The sequence below is a fragment of the Enhydra lutris genome, unplaced genomic scaffold (genome assembly GCF_002288905.1).
Source record: "Enhydra lutris kenyoni isolate GAN:26980312 unplaced genomic scaffold, ASM228890v2 scaffoldscaffold46, whole genome shotgun sequence".
NCBI lineage: Eukaryota > Metazoa > Chordata > Mammalia > Carnivora > Mustelidae > Enhydra > Enhydra lutris.
Window position 1 is genome coordinate 1,413,053 of NW_019154130.1, and position 14,144 is coordinate 1,427,196.

At 57.9% G+C, this 14,144-nt stretch overlaps 1 protein-coding gene across 1 annotated transcript in view; it reads left to right on the plus strand.

The window, feature by feature from the left end:
- Positions 1-12,931, plus strand: part of LOC111156495 (transmembrane protein 132D) — a 582,232-nt gene extending 569,301 nt beyond the window's left edge. Inside the window, exons 6-9 of the mRNA XM_022517432.1 lie at positions 3,134-3,339; positions 5,187-5,463; positions 8,103-8,294; positions 11,750-12,931. Of these exons, the coding sequence (XP_022373140.1) occupies positions 3,134-3,339; positions 5,187-5,463; positions 8,103-8,294; positions 11,750-12,931 (1,857 nt within the window). The remainder of the gene's footprint in view (positions 1-3,133; positions 3,340-5,186; positions 5,464-8,102; positions 8,295-11,749) is intronic.
- Positions 12,932-14,144: the final 1,213 nt, after the last annotated feature.

A 14,144-nucleotide genomic window follows, 5' to 3' on the forward strand; every position in this document is an offset into this window, starting at 1 on the left:
TGTGCACATACTACACACACATGCACACACAGGCACACCCAGAAACACGTGCATGCGTATACCCGCACACGCACACATCTGTGCACTGCCCGCATGCACTCACACAAACACATACGCACGTATACCCACACACACAGACACACAACGTGCGCAACCGTGCATATGTGTGCACCTGCACATTCATGCACGTGTGCATACAGACACAGGGCGTGCACACAGACACATGCGTGTGCATACCCACACGTGCACATGTGTGCACACACATGGCCGTGCACACATGTGCACCTGAACACTCACACCTGTGTGCCCGTGTGTGCACACATGCATGTGAACATGCACATGCAATGCTCATCCCGCATACATCCACACGACCACACACACACACACACACACGCACACAGATGTGCACACGCACGTGTATGCGTCTCCCTCAGCACTCTGCCCTCAGCCCTAGTACTGCAGTTCCTGCCCCAGATGCCATGGCTCCATCCGCCCCTTAAAGGACACTGCTTGGGTGTGAAGTCCTGCCTTCCCTCCTCCTTTTATCAATGTCTAGCTCCCCCTCCTTCTTATTACTTTGAGGAATAAACACTGAATTACATAACACAACATGAAGACTGAGCTCTGCATTCATAATCTACGCTAGTACCCGCCCTGCTCTGTCTTCCACTGCGGGGGTTGGGGGGTCGAAGTGGCAGGCCTGCCTGAGATGCTGTCCCACCCCCTTGTCCTTGAACACCTCCTTCAACAAGAGGGCCAGAAAGTTACATCCATGAAGCAGCCCAAGGCCCTGAAAACCCATCTTCCAAACCCAACCTCCCTCCCTCCTCCTTCTCCCTCTCCACCTCCCTCCTTCCTTACCTCCCGCCCTCTCTCCCTCCCTCTCTCCCCAGTCTTTTTCCTCCTCTTCCCCCTCCCTCCTCCTCCCCCTGCCTCTCCCCTCCCAACGTCCCTCCCCCTCTCCCTCCCTCTTCACCTCTCCCCGTGCACCTGCTCCCACTCCCCTCCCTCCCCCTCCTCCCTCTCCACCTCCCTCTCCTCCTCCTTCTCTTCGCCCATCCTCCCTCTCCCTCCTCCAGTCAGCTCATCTGTGACAATCAGCCTGATTTGCTGGAAGACTTGAAAGAGAAAAACCCTGAGATTTCAGGCGTGGTGGCCAGGCCACAATGGTGACAAAGCTGCCCGAGCTGTCCCATCGGGCCGTTCCATCAGATTGAAGTAGTTTGCTATGGGCAGACACTCAGGCTGACAACTTTCTCTGACTCGTCCGTGGGCCCGGGTCCACGTTTCTCTCCAGGGTTGTTGCTGGTCGTTCCCAGACGCCAAACCTCCAGGCTCCCCTTTGTGTGTTTTGCATCCCGGCTGCCTAACCGCGCGGACGAAGGGGCCTTCGTCGGAAGTGCTTTTCACGATGGGGAACTATGTGGTCATTTCTGCTTTGCTTTCTCCATACCCCTCTGAGTGCTGGGGGGAGGGGTGCATCCTTTAGGAATCCAGCCCGCAAGGCCCATTCAGGCAGGGGTACTGCACCCGCAGCGGAGGCAGCTGGGATGGCCTGGCGGGAGTCTGGGTTTCATGTTACTGGCTGTGCGTCCCTGGGAAGCGTTACCGAACATCTCGGGGCATCAGACTGCCCAGCTGTGAACCGAGGACAAGAACCCCCCTCCCTCCTGGGTGCTCGTGTGTGCTGAGACCACACGTGCTGTGCTCAGCTGCTGCTCCAGGCGCGTGGTCAGAGCTCTCTGACCACACGGGTGCTCCCTCTCTGCTCACTTCGGGCTTGTGTCCACGTCCGAGGGCTGCCCGAGCACAGCAGCACAGGCCTGGGCTCCACATGCGTGTTCTGGAGGACAGGCACTGGGAAGCATTTTTGGCAGCTCACCCTCCCGAGGTTGAGGTGGAGGCTTGTCCTTGCCTTTTCGACCCTCTGGACGTGCCTCCATCCTGCCCTGCGTTGCCAGAGCCCGCAGTGTGGCATCCCACTTGGGTGGCCTTCCTCAGCCACAGCCGCCAGTCTCCTTCCACTTCCCTCTTATGAGGGTGCTCAGGTGATCCTGGGGGCCCCCCAGGACAATAACCCAATTATCTGCCCATCTCAGTATCCTTAGCTGAACCACATCTGCAAAGTCCCTTTTACCAGAAAAGGTCACACTGACAGGTTTCGGAGACTCAGGACCTGACATCTTAGGGGCCACGAATTAGCCTAGGACACTTACCCAGGTCTGGTTTAAGATGAGAAGGAACACACACACACACACACACACACACACACACACACCCAGATTGCTGGAAAGCAAAGACAAGAGGAGGAGGTCCTTCCACTGAACTTGGTTCTTCTCTCAGATACCAGCAGGGAGGAGCAGTCTTGGATGGGGCAGGAGTTGAGAATGTGGATGGCACAGCTGCACCCCCAGTGCCCAGCCATGGCTCTGCCCCTTCCTGGGGGAGTGCCTGGTCTCGGGCTACCCATTGGATGGCAGGAGCTAACACGTGCCTGTGTCTCCCTGTCCAGGGCACAGAGCCCCGGGCACGGACCTAGCCGGGGAGGGGCTCCAGGAGGCAGAGTGAGGGAGTGGGGCAGGGTGGGGAGCACAGAAGGAGAGACCAGCGGGGCAGTGCCCCTGCTGGGCTCACGGGGAGAAATCCCACGGACTCAGTAAGGAACCATGAAAAGTATAGGTCACCGCCAACCCCGCAGCTGAGATGGAAGTGTTCCGGAGAAATCCGTACAGGAGCCGAAGAGCACAGGATGCACAGTTGGGGGATACCGAGCAGAGCAGCGCAGTTCCTGTGAAACTAGCCTTGGCCTCCCCGCAGGAGGCTCTCGGGCCGGTGGCTGTGCACACAGTGCCCTCCTCCAGGCGGACCAGAGCTCAGCAGGCCAAGGCGGGCGGGCGGCATGCCGCACCCAGTGGCTCAGGGCACGGCTCCCGATGCCTAAGGGCCGTCTGCCAGAGGCCGTGCAGCAGGAGAGCTCGGCCTCCTGGCTGTGGCACCTGGCGGGCAGGGCTGCATGCAGACCGGAAGAAGGGGTCCCAGGAGGAGCGGTCAGACCCCTACAGCATCTGCTGTTCCCACAGCGATGGCATTTGGGAAGATCTCACCACCTGCCACCCCTCTCTCCTCTTCACAGGTGTCCGACAGATGTGACTACGTCTTCGTCAACGGGAAGGAGATGAAAGGCAAAGTGAACGTGGTGGTGAACTTCACCTACCAGCACCTGAGCAGCCCCCTGGAGATGACCGTGTGGGTGCCCCGCCTCCCGCTGCAGATCGAGGTCTCGGACACGGAGCTCAACCAGATCAAGGGCTGGAGGGTGCCCATCGTCTCCAACAAAAGGTGGGCGTGCTAGTCACGACTTCCTATCAGAGACCAGAGTCAAATATGCTTCTGCTAAAGACAGATATTTGCAGGGAAGCTAATTTCAGGCATGACTGGACCCGGGGCTGCAAATGGCACCCTCAGGACGGAGTCTGTCCCTGCCTCGTGGGCTGGCTTGCGTGTGCTGGCCTCGTCCTCTACCAGCTTTTCTCCTGCAGTTCCAGACTTGCAGAAAGTGCATCCTTTCCTTCCCGTTGGTTCCAGCAGAGGCCCTAGAGTTACACTGGCCTCCCTTGGGCTGTGTGCCTGTCCTCAAGGCCATCAGTGTAGTGAGGACATAGAGCACACTGTCCGCTGAGGCTTTGGCACGATTCCCTGGCTGGAGTCAGAACACCTGGAAGAGGTCAGCCCCACCTGAATCGATGGGTCGATACTGGAAGAAGGGGCCAGTTGGTTCTGGGATGGCATGAATGACAGAGGTCCTCTAGAGAGACCTGGGAGCAGACTCTGCTGACCTGGGTGGCCCCTCTGTGCCCACAGCCCAGAAGTTCAGAGATTGCTTGGTCTCGGGGAGATGAGGTCAGAAGACTGTCCCCAGTGTGTCTGGTCCTTTACCCTGAGGTGTCTGCTGGAGGGAAAGGTGTCCTTTATCCACACGGGCCACCAGGTACCAGGAGAATAGCAAGAGGTCAGGTTCTTTGTTCAGAGACAATGAGGACCAGCACGCCAGACACCTATAGAAAGTCAAAAGTGAGCGTACGTGGAATTAGAGTAGGGAGCACTCCTGGTGTCTTTGCTCAGCAGGGAGGACAGCTGGCATTCCTCCGAGGGGTGCCCTTTACGTCCTTTCCCCTGGAGCTCCACCCCCATTAGTCTCTCTGCCTCTGGAGGAGGGGACAGCTTCCAGAATGCAGCCTGCGGGTCCCACGTGTGGCGGGAAGATAGTTTCGGCAGTGACCTTCTATGAACCCTATAGAGACCCCTCTGCAGGGTCTCTATGGCTGAGCTGGTGGGACCCTCTCCTTAGGTGCGGGGTCTCAGGGCGGGGTTAGGAGTGGTTATTGAGGCTGCAAGCTGGGCGGCAGCCGGGAGGACGCACCAGAGGACTGGCTTCGTCTGATCGTGGCCCATCTCCGTGTCCGCTCAGATCCGGCCACAGAACTGGGCTATTGCTCAGATGGAGACCGCCATGTGCCGGGAAGAACTGGCTGGACGGAAGGCGTCAGACACAAAGGGAGCAGCTAATGTCTGTCCCCAAGCCAAAGCATCCCGGTCCTTTCTGTGCTTACCGTCCCATTACCTCGAGTTCGATACTGACCCCCATGCGTGCTGGTTGATGGGGCCATCGTGGTCGCCCACAGCCCTGTCAGCTGAGCTGCACAATGTAATGACGGGTCCCCAGACTTAGGGGCTTAAAGAAGACGCATACGATCTCACGGTGTGAGAAGCTGCTGTCCTGGCTTCTGGCTGGCTCCACGGGGCTGCTCCCGACATGGCAGCTCGCTTGCTCAGGGCGAGCAAGAGAAGAACCAAGGAAAGACTACGAAGCAAGAAGAGTCACGGTCTTTCTTAAAGCTGTATCCCGGAAGTCACAACCTGTCACTTTGGCTACCGTCTTCCGCAGTGGGAAGGTTACTAGGTGCAGCTTGCGCTCTGAGGGGGGGCGGGATTCTGCTGACTGCATTCTGGGAGGTGGGGACCCCTGGGAGCTCTGCTGACCACACCAGCCCCTTCCGATTGTCAGGACCGGTGTCACCCCTGTGGTCAGGTTATTTAGGATCTCACCCCGCCGGGCTGGGCTCCCTGCCCGCTCACCTTTGCTGGCCACTGTCAGCACCCGCTAACCCGACCTGACCATTTGACAGGCCGGCCCGGGACAGCGACGAGGAAGAGGACGACGACAGGAGGGGGGGTCGCGGCTGCACGCTCCAGTACCAGCACGCCATGGTGCGCGTCTTGACGCAGTTCGTGGCCGAGGCGGCGGACCGGGGCGGCCACCTGGCCCACTTGCTGGGCTCAGACTGGCAGGTGGACATCACGGAGCTGGTGGGCGACTTCATGCAGGTAGAGGAGCCCCGCATCGCCAAGCTGCAGGGGGGACAGGTCCTCGTCGGCCAGGAGCTTGGGATGACCACCATTCAGGTGAGCAACCCCCAGAACAAGGGCCCTCTCCATCCCTCTGCCCCTTCTCTGCCCAGAGGAGAATTGTTCGTCATTGCTTGGGACATCTCTTGCTAGAGCGAACCAGATTGTCTCCTGAACACTGTCGGGGGTGTGAGGATGTGACAAGAGTCTCGAAGTTGCTCCCTTGTTGCTTGCATCGACAAATGCTGTTTGGTTCCTCTGGATGCGTCATGTTTGAAACCCCAGTGCACTGTCCGTCTCCTTGCCGTGCTGGGTGTTGCCGTCGTGGGGAGAAGGCTCTGGGCCTGAGCTGGCCTCATGAGAGCCGTGGGCAGGGGCACGGCCAGCGGCTTCTCACTGAGCCCTCCGCCCCACTGACCATCGCCTGGGGTCAGGGCATTCCATCCCGCCGTGATGCCACATGGCCTCAAGTCCCACCCCAGGCCCAGCGAAAATAGGGGATCTCAGAAAAGAGCCAAGGGGAGGAACAAAGTCATTATGCCCCTCGCGGTCTTGGGAGCACCTGCAGCTAGGGACGGATTGGACGGGACCAGGGTTTAACAGGAGGTTTTGGAACAAACACTCCCCCAAAACGCCATTCCAGGAGGTCCCGTGGGTTTAGTCGTCTACCTCCTGTCTGAGAACAAACAGCAGCAGCTCCCCCCGACCGGGCCACCGGCCTTTCCGTGGGGTTTCTGCCACAGCTGGGCGCAAGGAAGCCTCGTCAGTGGGAGTATTGGATTCTGCCAGATTTAGAGCACATCCGCTCCAGAAAATTGGCTGGTATTTAAAAAGAGACCGTTGTGCTCAAGGAGGAAGATAGACAGGTTTGAAGTGACCAAGGGGTCCTGAGCCCCAGTGACCTCTAAGACCAGAGAAGGTGACAGTGAGCAAAGCAGACCGGGCATGAGCCGGAAGACAGAAGCCCACTTGGGCCCCAAGTGCTGGGGACATAATAGGGGCCGGTGAGGAGTGCAGCGAGGGAGGAGGGGCCGGAGGAAATGCAAATCTAGCATGGCCAGATGTTGCAGATTGCTCCAGAAAAGCGAGAAATCTTTTTGTGTGAAATTCTCTGTTGTTTTTTTTAAGGATGACCATTAATTCCATTATAATGTTTTATTTATTTGGGGCTCCTGGGGAGCTCAGTTGGTTAGGCATCTCCCTTCAGCTCAGGTTATGATCCCAGGGTCCTGCTCCCTGCTGGGCTCCCTGCTCAGTGGGGAGTCTGCTTCTCCCTTTCCTTCTGCTGCTCCCCCTGCTCGTGCTCTCTCTCTGTGTTGGACACACAGATAAAATCTTGGGAAAATAAAGAAGTAATTAAAAAAATAAAGTTTTATTTATGTCAAACCAAACCTATCTGCCCCCAAGACAAGAGCTCAAAACCTCTACCATCAACTTTCAGTTGGAAGATCTAAACCGAAGAGCTGAATTCCTCCCACGTGGGGACCGGAACCAGGAGCAGCATTAGCCCGGCCCATACGGAGTGGCATAAACACCAGGGCCATGACACAGGTCCGGACTTCTGGTCGGGGGCATGGGCCGGCTTCCCATGCATCCGATGTGGACGCCGTCCTGGTGGGGCCATGGGACCTGAGACCTTCTCTTCTTTCCCCTGAGCCCTCCTGAGCTGTGCATTCGCTTGTCCACTTCCTTCCGGGGACTCGTAACCCCCGCTCACTGCCGTCCCGATTGTCCCAACCCGACTTAGAGACCGAGGTGGTATTTGGATAGAATCACGGAGCCCGATACACGAATTTCAGGGGTCCTGGGAAAACCGCCATCCCGACGTAGGCCTTCGTAAATACCAGCACCACCTCGCGGAGAGAAGCGTGTCGGGAACATGGGTTAAAGGAAGCTGGAAGCCGTGTCCAGGTGGAGGCTGAGGGTTCGACTCTTCGAACTTGAGTGAGGGGTGAGTGGGACAAAGGGTTCCACAGAAGCAGAATCTCTCTTCCGCAGGGTCGAAATGCATAAGCTTGGTTTCCCTGGGGCGCCACAGGTGTCCGCGGGAGAAATGAGACTCCGGGATGTCGGCACCGGCGGTGGGGACCCCCAGCTCTGTGTGCTGGGGATGCAGGCTGATCCCCCGAACGCTCAGTGCTTCCCAGGGTGTGGCATGTGACCTGTCGTGATGCGACTCAGGTGACACGCGGACCGACAGCCTCCGGTCAGCCGTGCACGTATGTAAGACAGAAACATAAATACGTCACTAGCCCATCAGAACCATTTTCCCTTGCTGCTGTGAAGTTTCTTACACCAATTATTTAAGAGAAATAATTTTAAATGAAGTACGCACGTGCACAAGTAATGGAGACCGCTCACGCAGCTCCAGAATCATGAGCGAGCCCTCAGGGAACGACAACGTTAATTCCTCCTCGGAAGAACTGCGGGGTGCCTGGTGGGTCGTGGGGTGTCTGGTGGGTCGTGGGGTGTCATGTCCCCCCGCATCCACTGCCGGACACCATCTTGCTGTCACTTTAAAATTACATCACATCTTCACAGGAGAGATACGTCTTTTGGAAGAAGACGTCAGTGGGAAAGACCCATCCGTGTTCCCTCTGGCTCATTTGTCTGTCTCTGTGAGCAACATTTATGCCGCAGGAGGAAATTCCGGGGCCACAGAAAGCTTTTCCTTCCATGTCGGTTCTGCCTTTCAGATCCTGTCGCCTCTGTCGGACGCCATCTTGGCAGAAAAGACCATCACCGTGCTGGATGAGAAGGTGACCATCACCGACCTCGGGGTCCAGCTGGTGACAGGGCTGTCACTCTCCCTGCAGCTCAGCCCAGGGAGTAACAGAGCCATCTTTGCCACCGCGGCGGCACAGGAGCTTCTGCAAAGGCCCAGACAGGTAGGGAGGCAGGGCTGGGGCCAAGTAGGTTATGCACCAGGTGGGACACACACCAGGTAAGTCACGCACCAGGTGAGTCATGCATCAGATGAGGTCAGGCACCAGGTAAGTCACCCACGAGGTGGGTCACGCATCAGATGAGGTCACCCAGCAGGTGGGTCAGAGATCCGGCGGCGGGGGAGGGGGGGGAATCAGACATCTGGAAGAGTCCCAAGTGGGGCCAGGTCACATGTCAGATGGGGCGATTCACTGAGCGGGTCCCACATCACCCAAGGTCCCGCAGTGGGATGAGGTCACAGGTTAGATCGGTTATCTGTCTGGTGGAGTCACTAACTGGGGGTCCCACAGAACAGTGGGACCCATGTCAGGGGCTTCTCAGCCTGGAAAGGGGTTTGGGAGGCAAGCAACTCTGTGGCTCATGCTTCCAAGCCCCCTTAGACAGAGCCTCAAGAAGGAAAAAGGTTTCCCAGCATCAAGGATCACAGGCCCCAGGAGACGAGGGGCTGGACGAGGACTCCACTCCCCGTTAGCCACAGTATCAGGAGCGCTCAGGCAGTCGCCGGGGCTGTCTCACACTCTTCCGCTGCCCCCACGGCCCCGGCAGGGGGAGGACGAGCCTCCAGGGGGGTGCCCACAGCCTGCTCCGAGTCCCTGCAAGGAAAATGGGGCAGCAGGTCTGGGGCGGTGGGAGACTGGAGGAGCCGCTCTCGCCAGGCTTGCGGTTTAGCTCGGGGCAGAAGCAAGGACCCCGTGGGGACGTCAGTCTGCATCTCCTTTCTCTGTACTTGACGCCGGTGTGTGCTGACCCTGTGCCCTGTGTGTTTGTGTGTCAACGTGATGGTTTCCCACATTGCTGGAAACAGGACATTCACAGACACTGTGTGTGCTCCTCCCTCGTTAGAGGACAGTTATGCTTTATCGGTTAGAGGGAACACAGAGGCTTTGGTGAAACTTGCTGAGCAATGAGACAGTGGTCTGCAGCCGCTGGTTCTCTCTGGGGCTCGTGACGTGGGGCCGTCCTCCCGCGGGGCTCCAGCCCAGGTTGGGGGTGTCCTGGCAGCTTCCCTTCGGGGCGGGAAGCCTTCCTGGCAGGTGTCCCCTCGGCACTTCTAGCCCTGGCACCACCAAGGCTCTAACTATGCTCTGAGGAGAGCCGGACTTGTCCCAGGGCACACAGAGCCCTCCCATCTTCCCAGCCTGTCCCTGTCCCTCAGCACTCCTCGTCCTGTGTTAGCTAATTCCTTTGCCCCTTCGCTGTGGTCTTTGCGGGCAGGGGCTACGATGATAAAACCCTTGAACGTGGATGATTCTAGTCACAGATACGAACTCTTGCCAGAGACAAACCTCCTTGTTCTCAGGGTGCCAGGCAGGATACGAGGCACAGATAACAAAGGGGAGACAAGCCAGGGCTGCTTTCTGTCTTCGCGGATGATAAAATCAGGGGACCGCCGGCCAGGGCTCAAGGAGGCGGTGAGACGAGTTAGAGTAAGGCCAGGGGAGCTGATCCACTCGCGACACGCAGAGCCGACCGTGCTTGTCCGTGGCCGGCTCCGTACTTGGTTCACATGACCCCTGGTCCCCGCGTGCGCTTGGCTCTGACATTTCAGTCTCAGGAAATCCAATGGCTTTTGAGTCTCCTGCTCCGGTTTCCTGGCAGATTGGATGAAGCCGGTGAGTCGGTGTCCCGTCCTGGGGCTCTGGGGCTATTTCTCGGCCTCATTCTGCAATTAGCAGCTGGTCCAAGCCAACGCTTGACCCTAACCCTAACCCTAGGCGTATCTCGTGGGGGGGCTGAAGCCAGCAGTCACATTCCCACTTCCAGACGCCAAGCAGCACCGGGTAGAAGTGGCTTCGGTCATACTTAGAGGCGCTTTGGTTGCCAGAAAGAGAAATGTACTCGAGCAAGCTTGAGACGCACGGGCTCTGCTCCCAGGACCAGGGGCTCCTGCAGACCCCAGCTGCGGCACCTCGGAAGACGTGGGGTGTCAACGGTCTCCCCACGCCCACACTGCCTGCCCTGCGCCTGCCTTCCGCTGTAGTCCTTTTCCCTGTCCTGCAGTAATGCTGGACGCGGACATTCGCTTATCCCTCATCACTGCGGCAGCCTCGAGGTGGCTCCACCCCCTAGTTATCGTCCCGCAGCTCAGGCTTCGAGCCCATCTGTCTGATTTCACATTTGAGAGGGACAGAGAGCGACAGAGAGAGAGAGAGAGAGAGAGAGAGACTCGCACTGGCTCAGCACTGCAGGGATGAACGGCTTTGCAGGTTCCCTCATGGCCCCTTGTCCCCAGTCCAGTCTGCCGTGGCGCCGTGGCTGGGTGTGTGGGTCACATGCCTCTCCAGGCTAGTTATCCTGGGGTTGGGGTGGGGCAGTTTCTCGAGATCTTGGGGAGGAAGGACCAGTTCGAGGTCAAGCACAACGACCTCTTCCCTGAAATTCAAGGCTCGCGTTCAGTCAGGGAATATCTCCTTTATTACGGTCTGCCTGGTCCAGCTGGTGCCAAAGGGAGTGATCTAAGCCACAAAACCAGAAGGCGAGAGATTGAGATATGGGCCACCTTGGTCTCCCTGTCTCCCCCGTGTGGCTGAGGGGAGGAGGTCGGCAGACACAGTCCACGTAGGGTGTGGGTCTCCCTGGCTGGTTTAGCTCCCTGTCTCCCAGTCAACACGGTGTCTGGAAACTCTTACAAACCTGCGCCCGTAGACCCAGATGCAGCAAGACCAACAGCACCCAGCCTGCGGCACCTCTGGGTGTCCCTGTCCGGATCAGGGGCGTTCGTCTCCCTTGTGAAGGATGAGCGGAGACTCGGGATTAAAGCAGCTTAGAAATAATGTCATACATATTTTCCCTTGAAATGCGTGTCAGTCGTAAATGGTCCCACTAACCAGTCCTGCCCTTGGATGTGTAATTTACGGTGGCATAGACGTGGATCTTGTGCCCCTTAAAAACCCCATCTTAGGGGCGCCTGGGTGGCTCCGTGGGTCAAGCCTCTGCCTTCGGCTCAGGTCATGATCTCAGGGTCTTGGGATCGAGCTCCGCATCGGGTTCTCTGCTCAGCGGGGAGCCTGCTTCCTCCTCTCTCTCTGCCTGCCTCTCTGCCTACTTGTGATCTCTGTCTGTCAAATAAGTAAATAAAAATCTTTAAAAACAAACAAACAAAAAAACACCCCGTCTCTCTTTCAACCCCTCAGGGAAGAAAAGCAGATCTTCTTATGGAGCGTTTAGCCTGGGCCCCCTTCATTCTCACGTCAAGGCCATGGTTGTGGTCTGGTTTCCCACCTCCAAAAAGCATTGAATGTCTTCCATGACCCTCATGCATCTGATCTCGTTTCTGCCTGCTTAAAAGGCATTCCTTTGTTCTTCTGTTATTTCTGCCACTGAATGTCTGCCGTGCAAAGCCGTGGTCTTCCATGAGCTGTGGGGCCCGTGCTCACTGACTTATTTTATTCAACAGGAAGCGGCCATCAGTTGCTGGGTCCAGTTCAGCGATGGTTCCATCACCCCCTTAGACATCTACGACGGCAAAGACTTCTCCTTGGTGACCACCTCCCTGGACGAGAAGGTGGTCTCCATCCACCAAGACCCCAAATTCAAGTGGCCCATTATCGCTGCTGAAACTGAAGGGCAGGGCGCCCTGGTGAAGGTCGAAATGGTCATCAGTGAACCATGCCAGAAATCCAAACGTAAGAGCGTGCTGGCCGTGGGAACAGCCAACGTCAAAGTTAAGTTTGGCCAAAACGATGCGAACCCTAACACCAGTGACAGCAGACACGCTGGGGCAGGAGTTCACCTAGAAAATAACGTCAGTGACAGAAGACCCAAAAAACCCTTGCAAGAGTGGGGGAGTAAGGGAGGAAGGTACCACAGCAGTTCCTCCATGGGCCTCATGGAGGGAAGGGGGTCCACGACGGAGAGGTCGACCTTCCAGAGGAAGAGCAGTCAAGGAAGCCTTTTAGATGATGACGGCCACTTGCAGACCATCCCCATCGAACTCAGCAACTTCCCAACCCAGGGCGACCTGCCCAGAAGCAACGGGGAGACGGACGAGAACGGCCTCACGCAGGCCTCCAAAGGGCTGAGCGACTTGGAGATCGGCATGTACGCTCTGCTGGGGGTCTTCTGCCTGGCCATTCTGGTCTTCCTCGTCAACTGCGTGGCCTTTGCGCTGAAGTACAGGCACAAACAGGTTCCATTCGAGGAGCAGGAAGGTCTGAGTCACTCGCACGACTGGGTCGGCCTGAGCCACCGCTCCGAACTGCTGGAGAACCACATCAATTTCGCGTCCTGCCAAGACGAGCAGATCACTGCCATCGACAGGGCCGTGGATTTCGAAGAGAGCAAGTATCTGCTCAGCACAGACTCCCAGAAGAGCAGCAACGGGCAGCTGCTCAAGTGTCCCGGCCCCGGTGTCACAGATGGGAGGGATCAGAGAGGCGAGCCCCCGGCGTCCCCGACCTCAAAGAGGAAAAGAGTGAAATTTACCACCTTCACCACCATCCCCTCGGACGATAGCTGCCCCACCGTGAACTCCATAGCGGCCGGTGGTGAGGACATGAGCTGGGTCTGCCAGGATCTGGACCCCGGGGAGAGCAGACCGCCGCACGGCTACGTGGAAGGGTTACGTGAGCACGTGTAAGCCAGACCCTCACGGACGCAGGCTCTCACTCACCTCTCAGCCTTTAAATTTGGGGATGTGTGACCAGGGCACCCCCGGGAAAGGAGTGAAGTGACAGGACAAGATAAGATCGCCCCCATCGGCAGAGCCCCGGCAAAGGTCGCCGGCTTGGCTGGGTGGCCCCGCGTCGGGATCGGGGCACACGTTCCAGCACCCAGCGTCTTGGCTGGCGCTGAGGCGGATCGTGCATGGCAAGATTTGTAAAACTTGGAAGAAAAATGAGTTCTGCACCACTGAGCGTCTGAGAGGCCCCAGGAAAGAACGGCCCTCCCCCGCCCCGTGTCCATCACTCTTTTCTCCCTTGAACCAAAGCCCTTGGGTATGGTGAAAACCACGGGAGTCCAGAACTCACTCCTGCAGAGCCCAGAAGAAGCCTGAGACTCAGGTGGGGTGCGAGTGGATGGACAGGGGGCAGCGAGTTCCTCGAGCCGGGGTGTGCATCCCTCCATGAGCAGGACCGCGTGCTACCGACAGGGACAGGAGGGCCACACGTGGGCAAATGGGCCATAGATATTTTTGTCATGAGATGCCGAGAACAAAGGAGCAAGCCCTCTGAGGCACTCAGGGCATCCCTTTACTGGTAAACTAGGGATACAGGGCACAGAATGTCAACCTGTCCAGGGAACCAGGCTTTTCCGGGCAAGTTCACCGTCTTCAAATGTGCACTGCTCTGCCCCAGCAGCCGTCGAAGAGCCGTCGCTCACGTGCGGGCATGGGGGCCTGTCCCGCATTTCCCCGTGGCTGGTGCATCAGGTCCGGATGACACTCTGCCGTGGCCCCACCAGGCAAACGTCACTCATGCCCTTTCCTTGGAGAGGCAGGGGTTTGAGGATTCGCGGTTCTCATGGTGAATTCAACACCCGGGGACATTCATCGCCCTGGCCCTCAGGAAAGATGGGGCAGCCGTTTTGTGATGGCCCCGCAGATGGCCACACCAGGTCCCCCATCCACGGTGGCAGAAATAGTTGTGGACGAAGATGGAGTGTGTGGCCTGGGAGAGCCGGGGTCCCACTGTGCCACAGGGGGGTTGGTCAGGAAGCTTGTCCACACCCCTGTGCGGGCTTGGACTGATGGAGGGACGGAGGTGCCCATGCTTGCAGGGGAGAGGGAGGCCCTAGTCTGTCCTGAGAGCTTTCACGTTGTTGCTTAAAATCAGAATGACTCTGAATGTCTC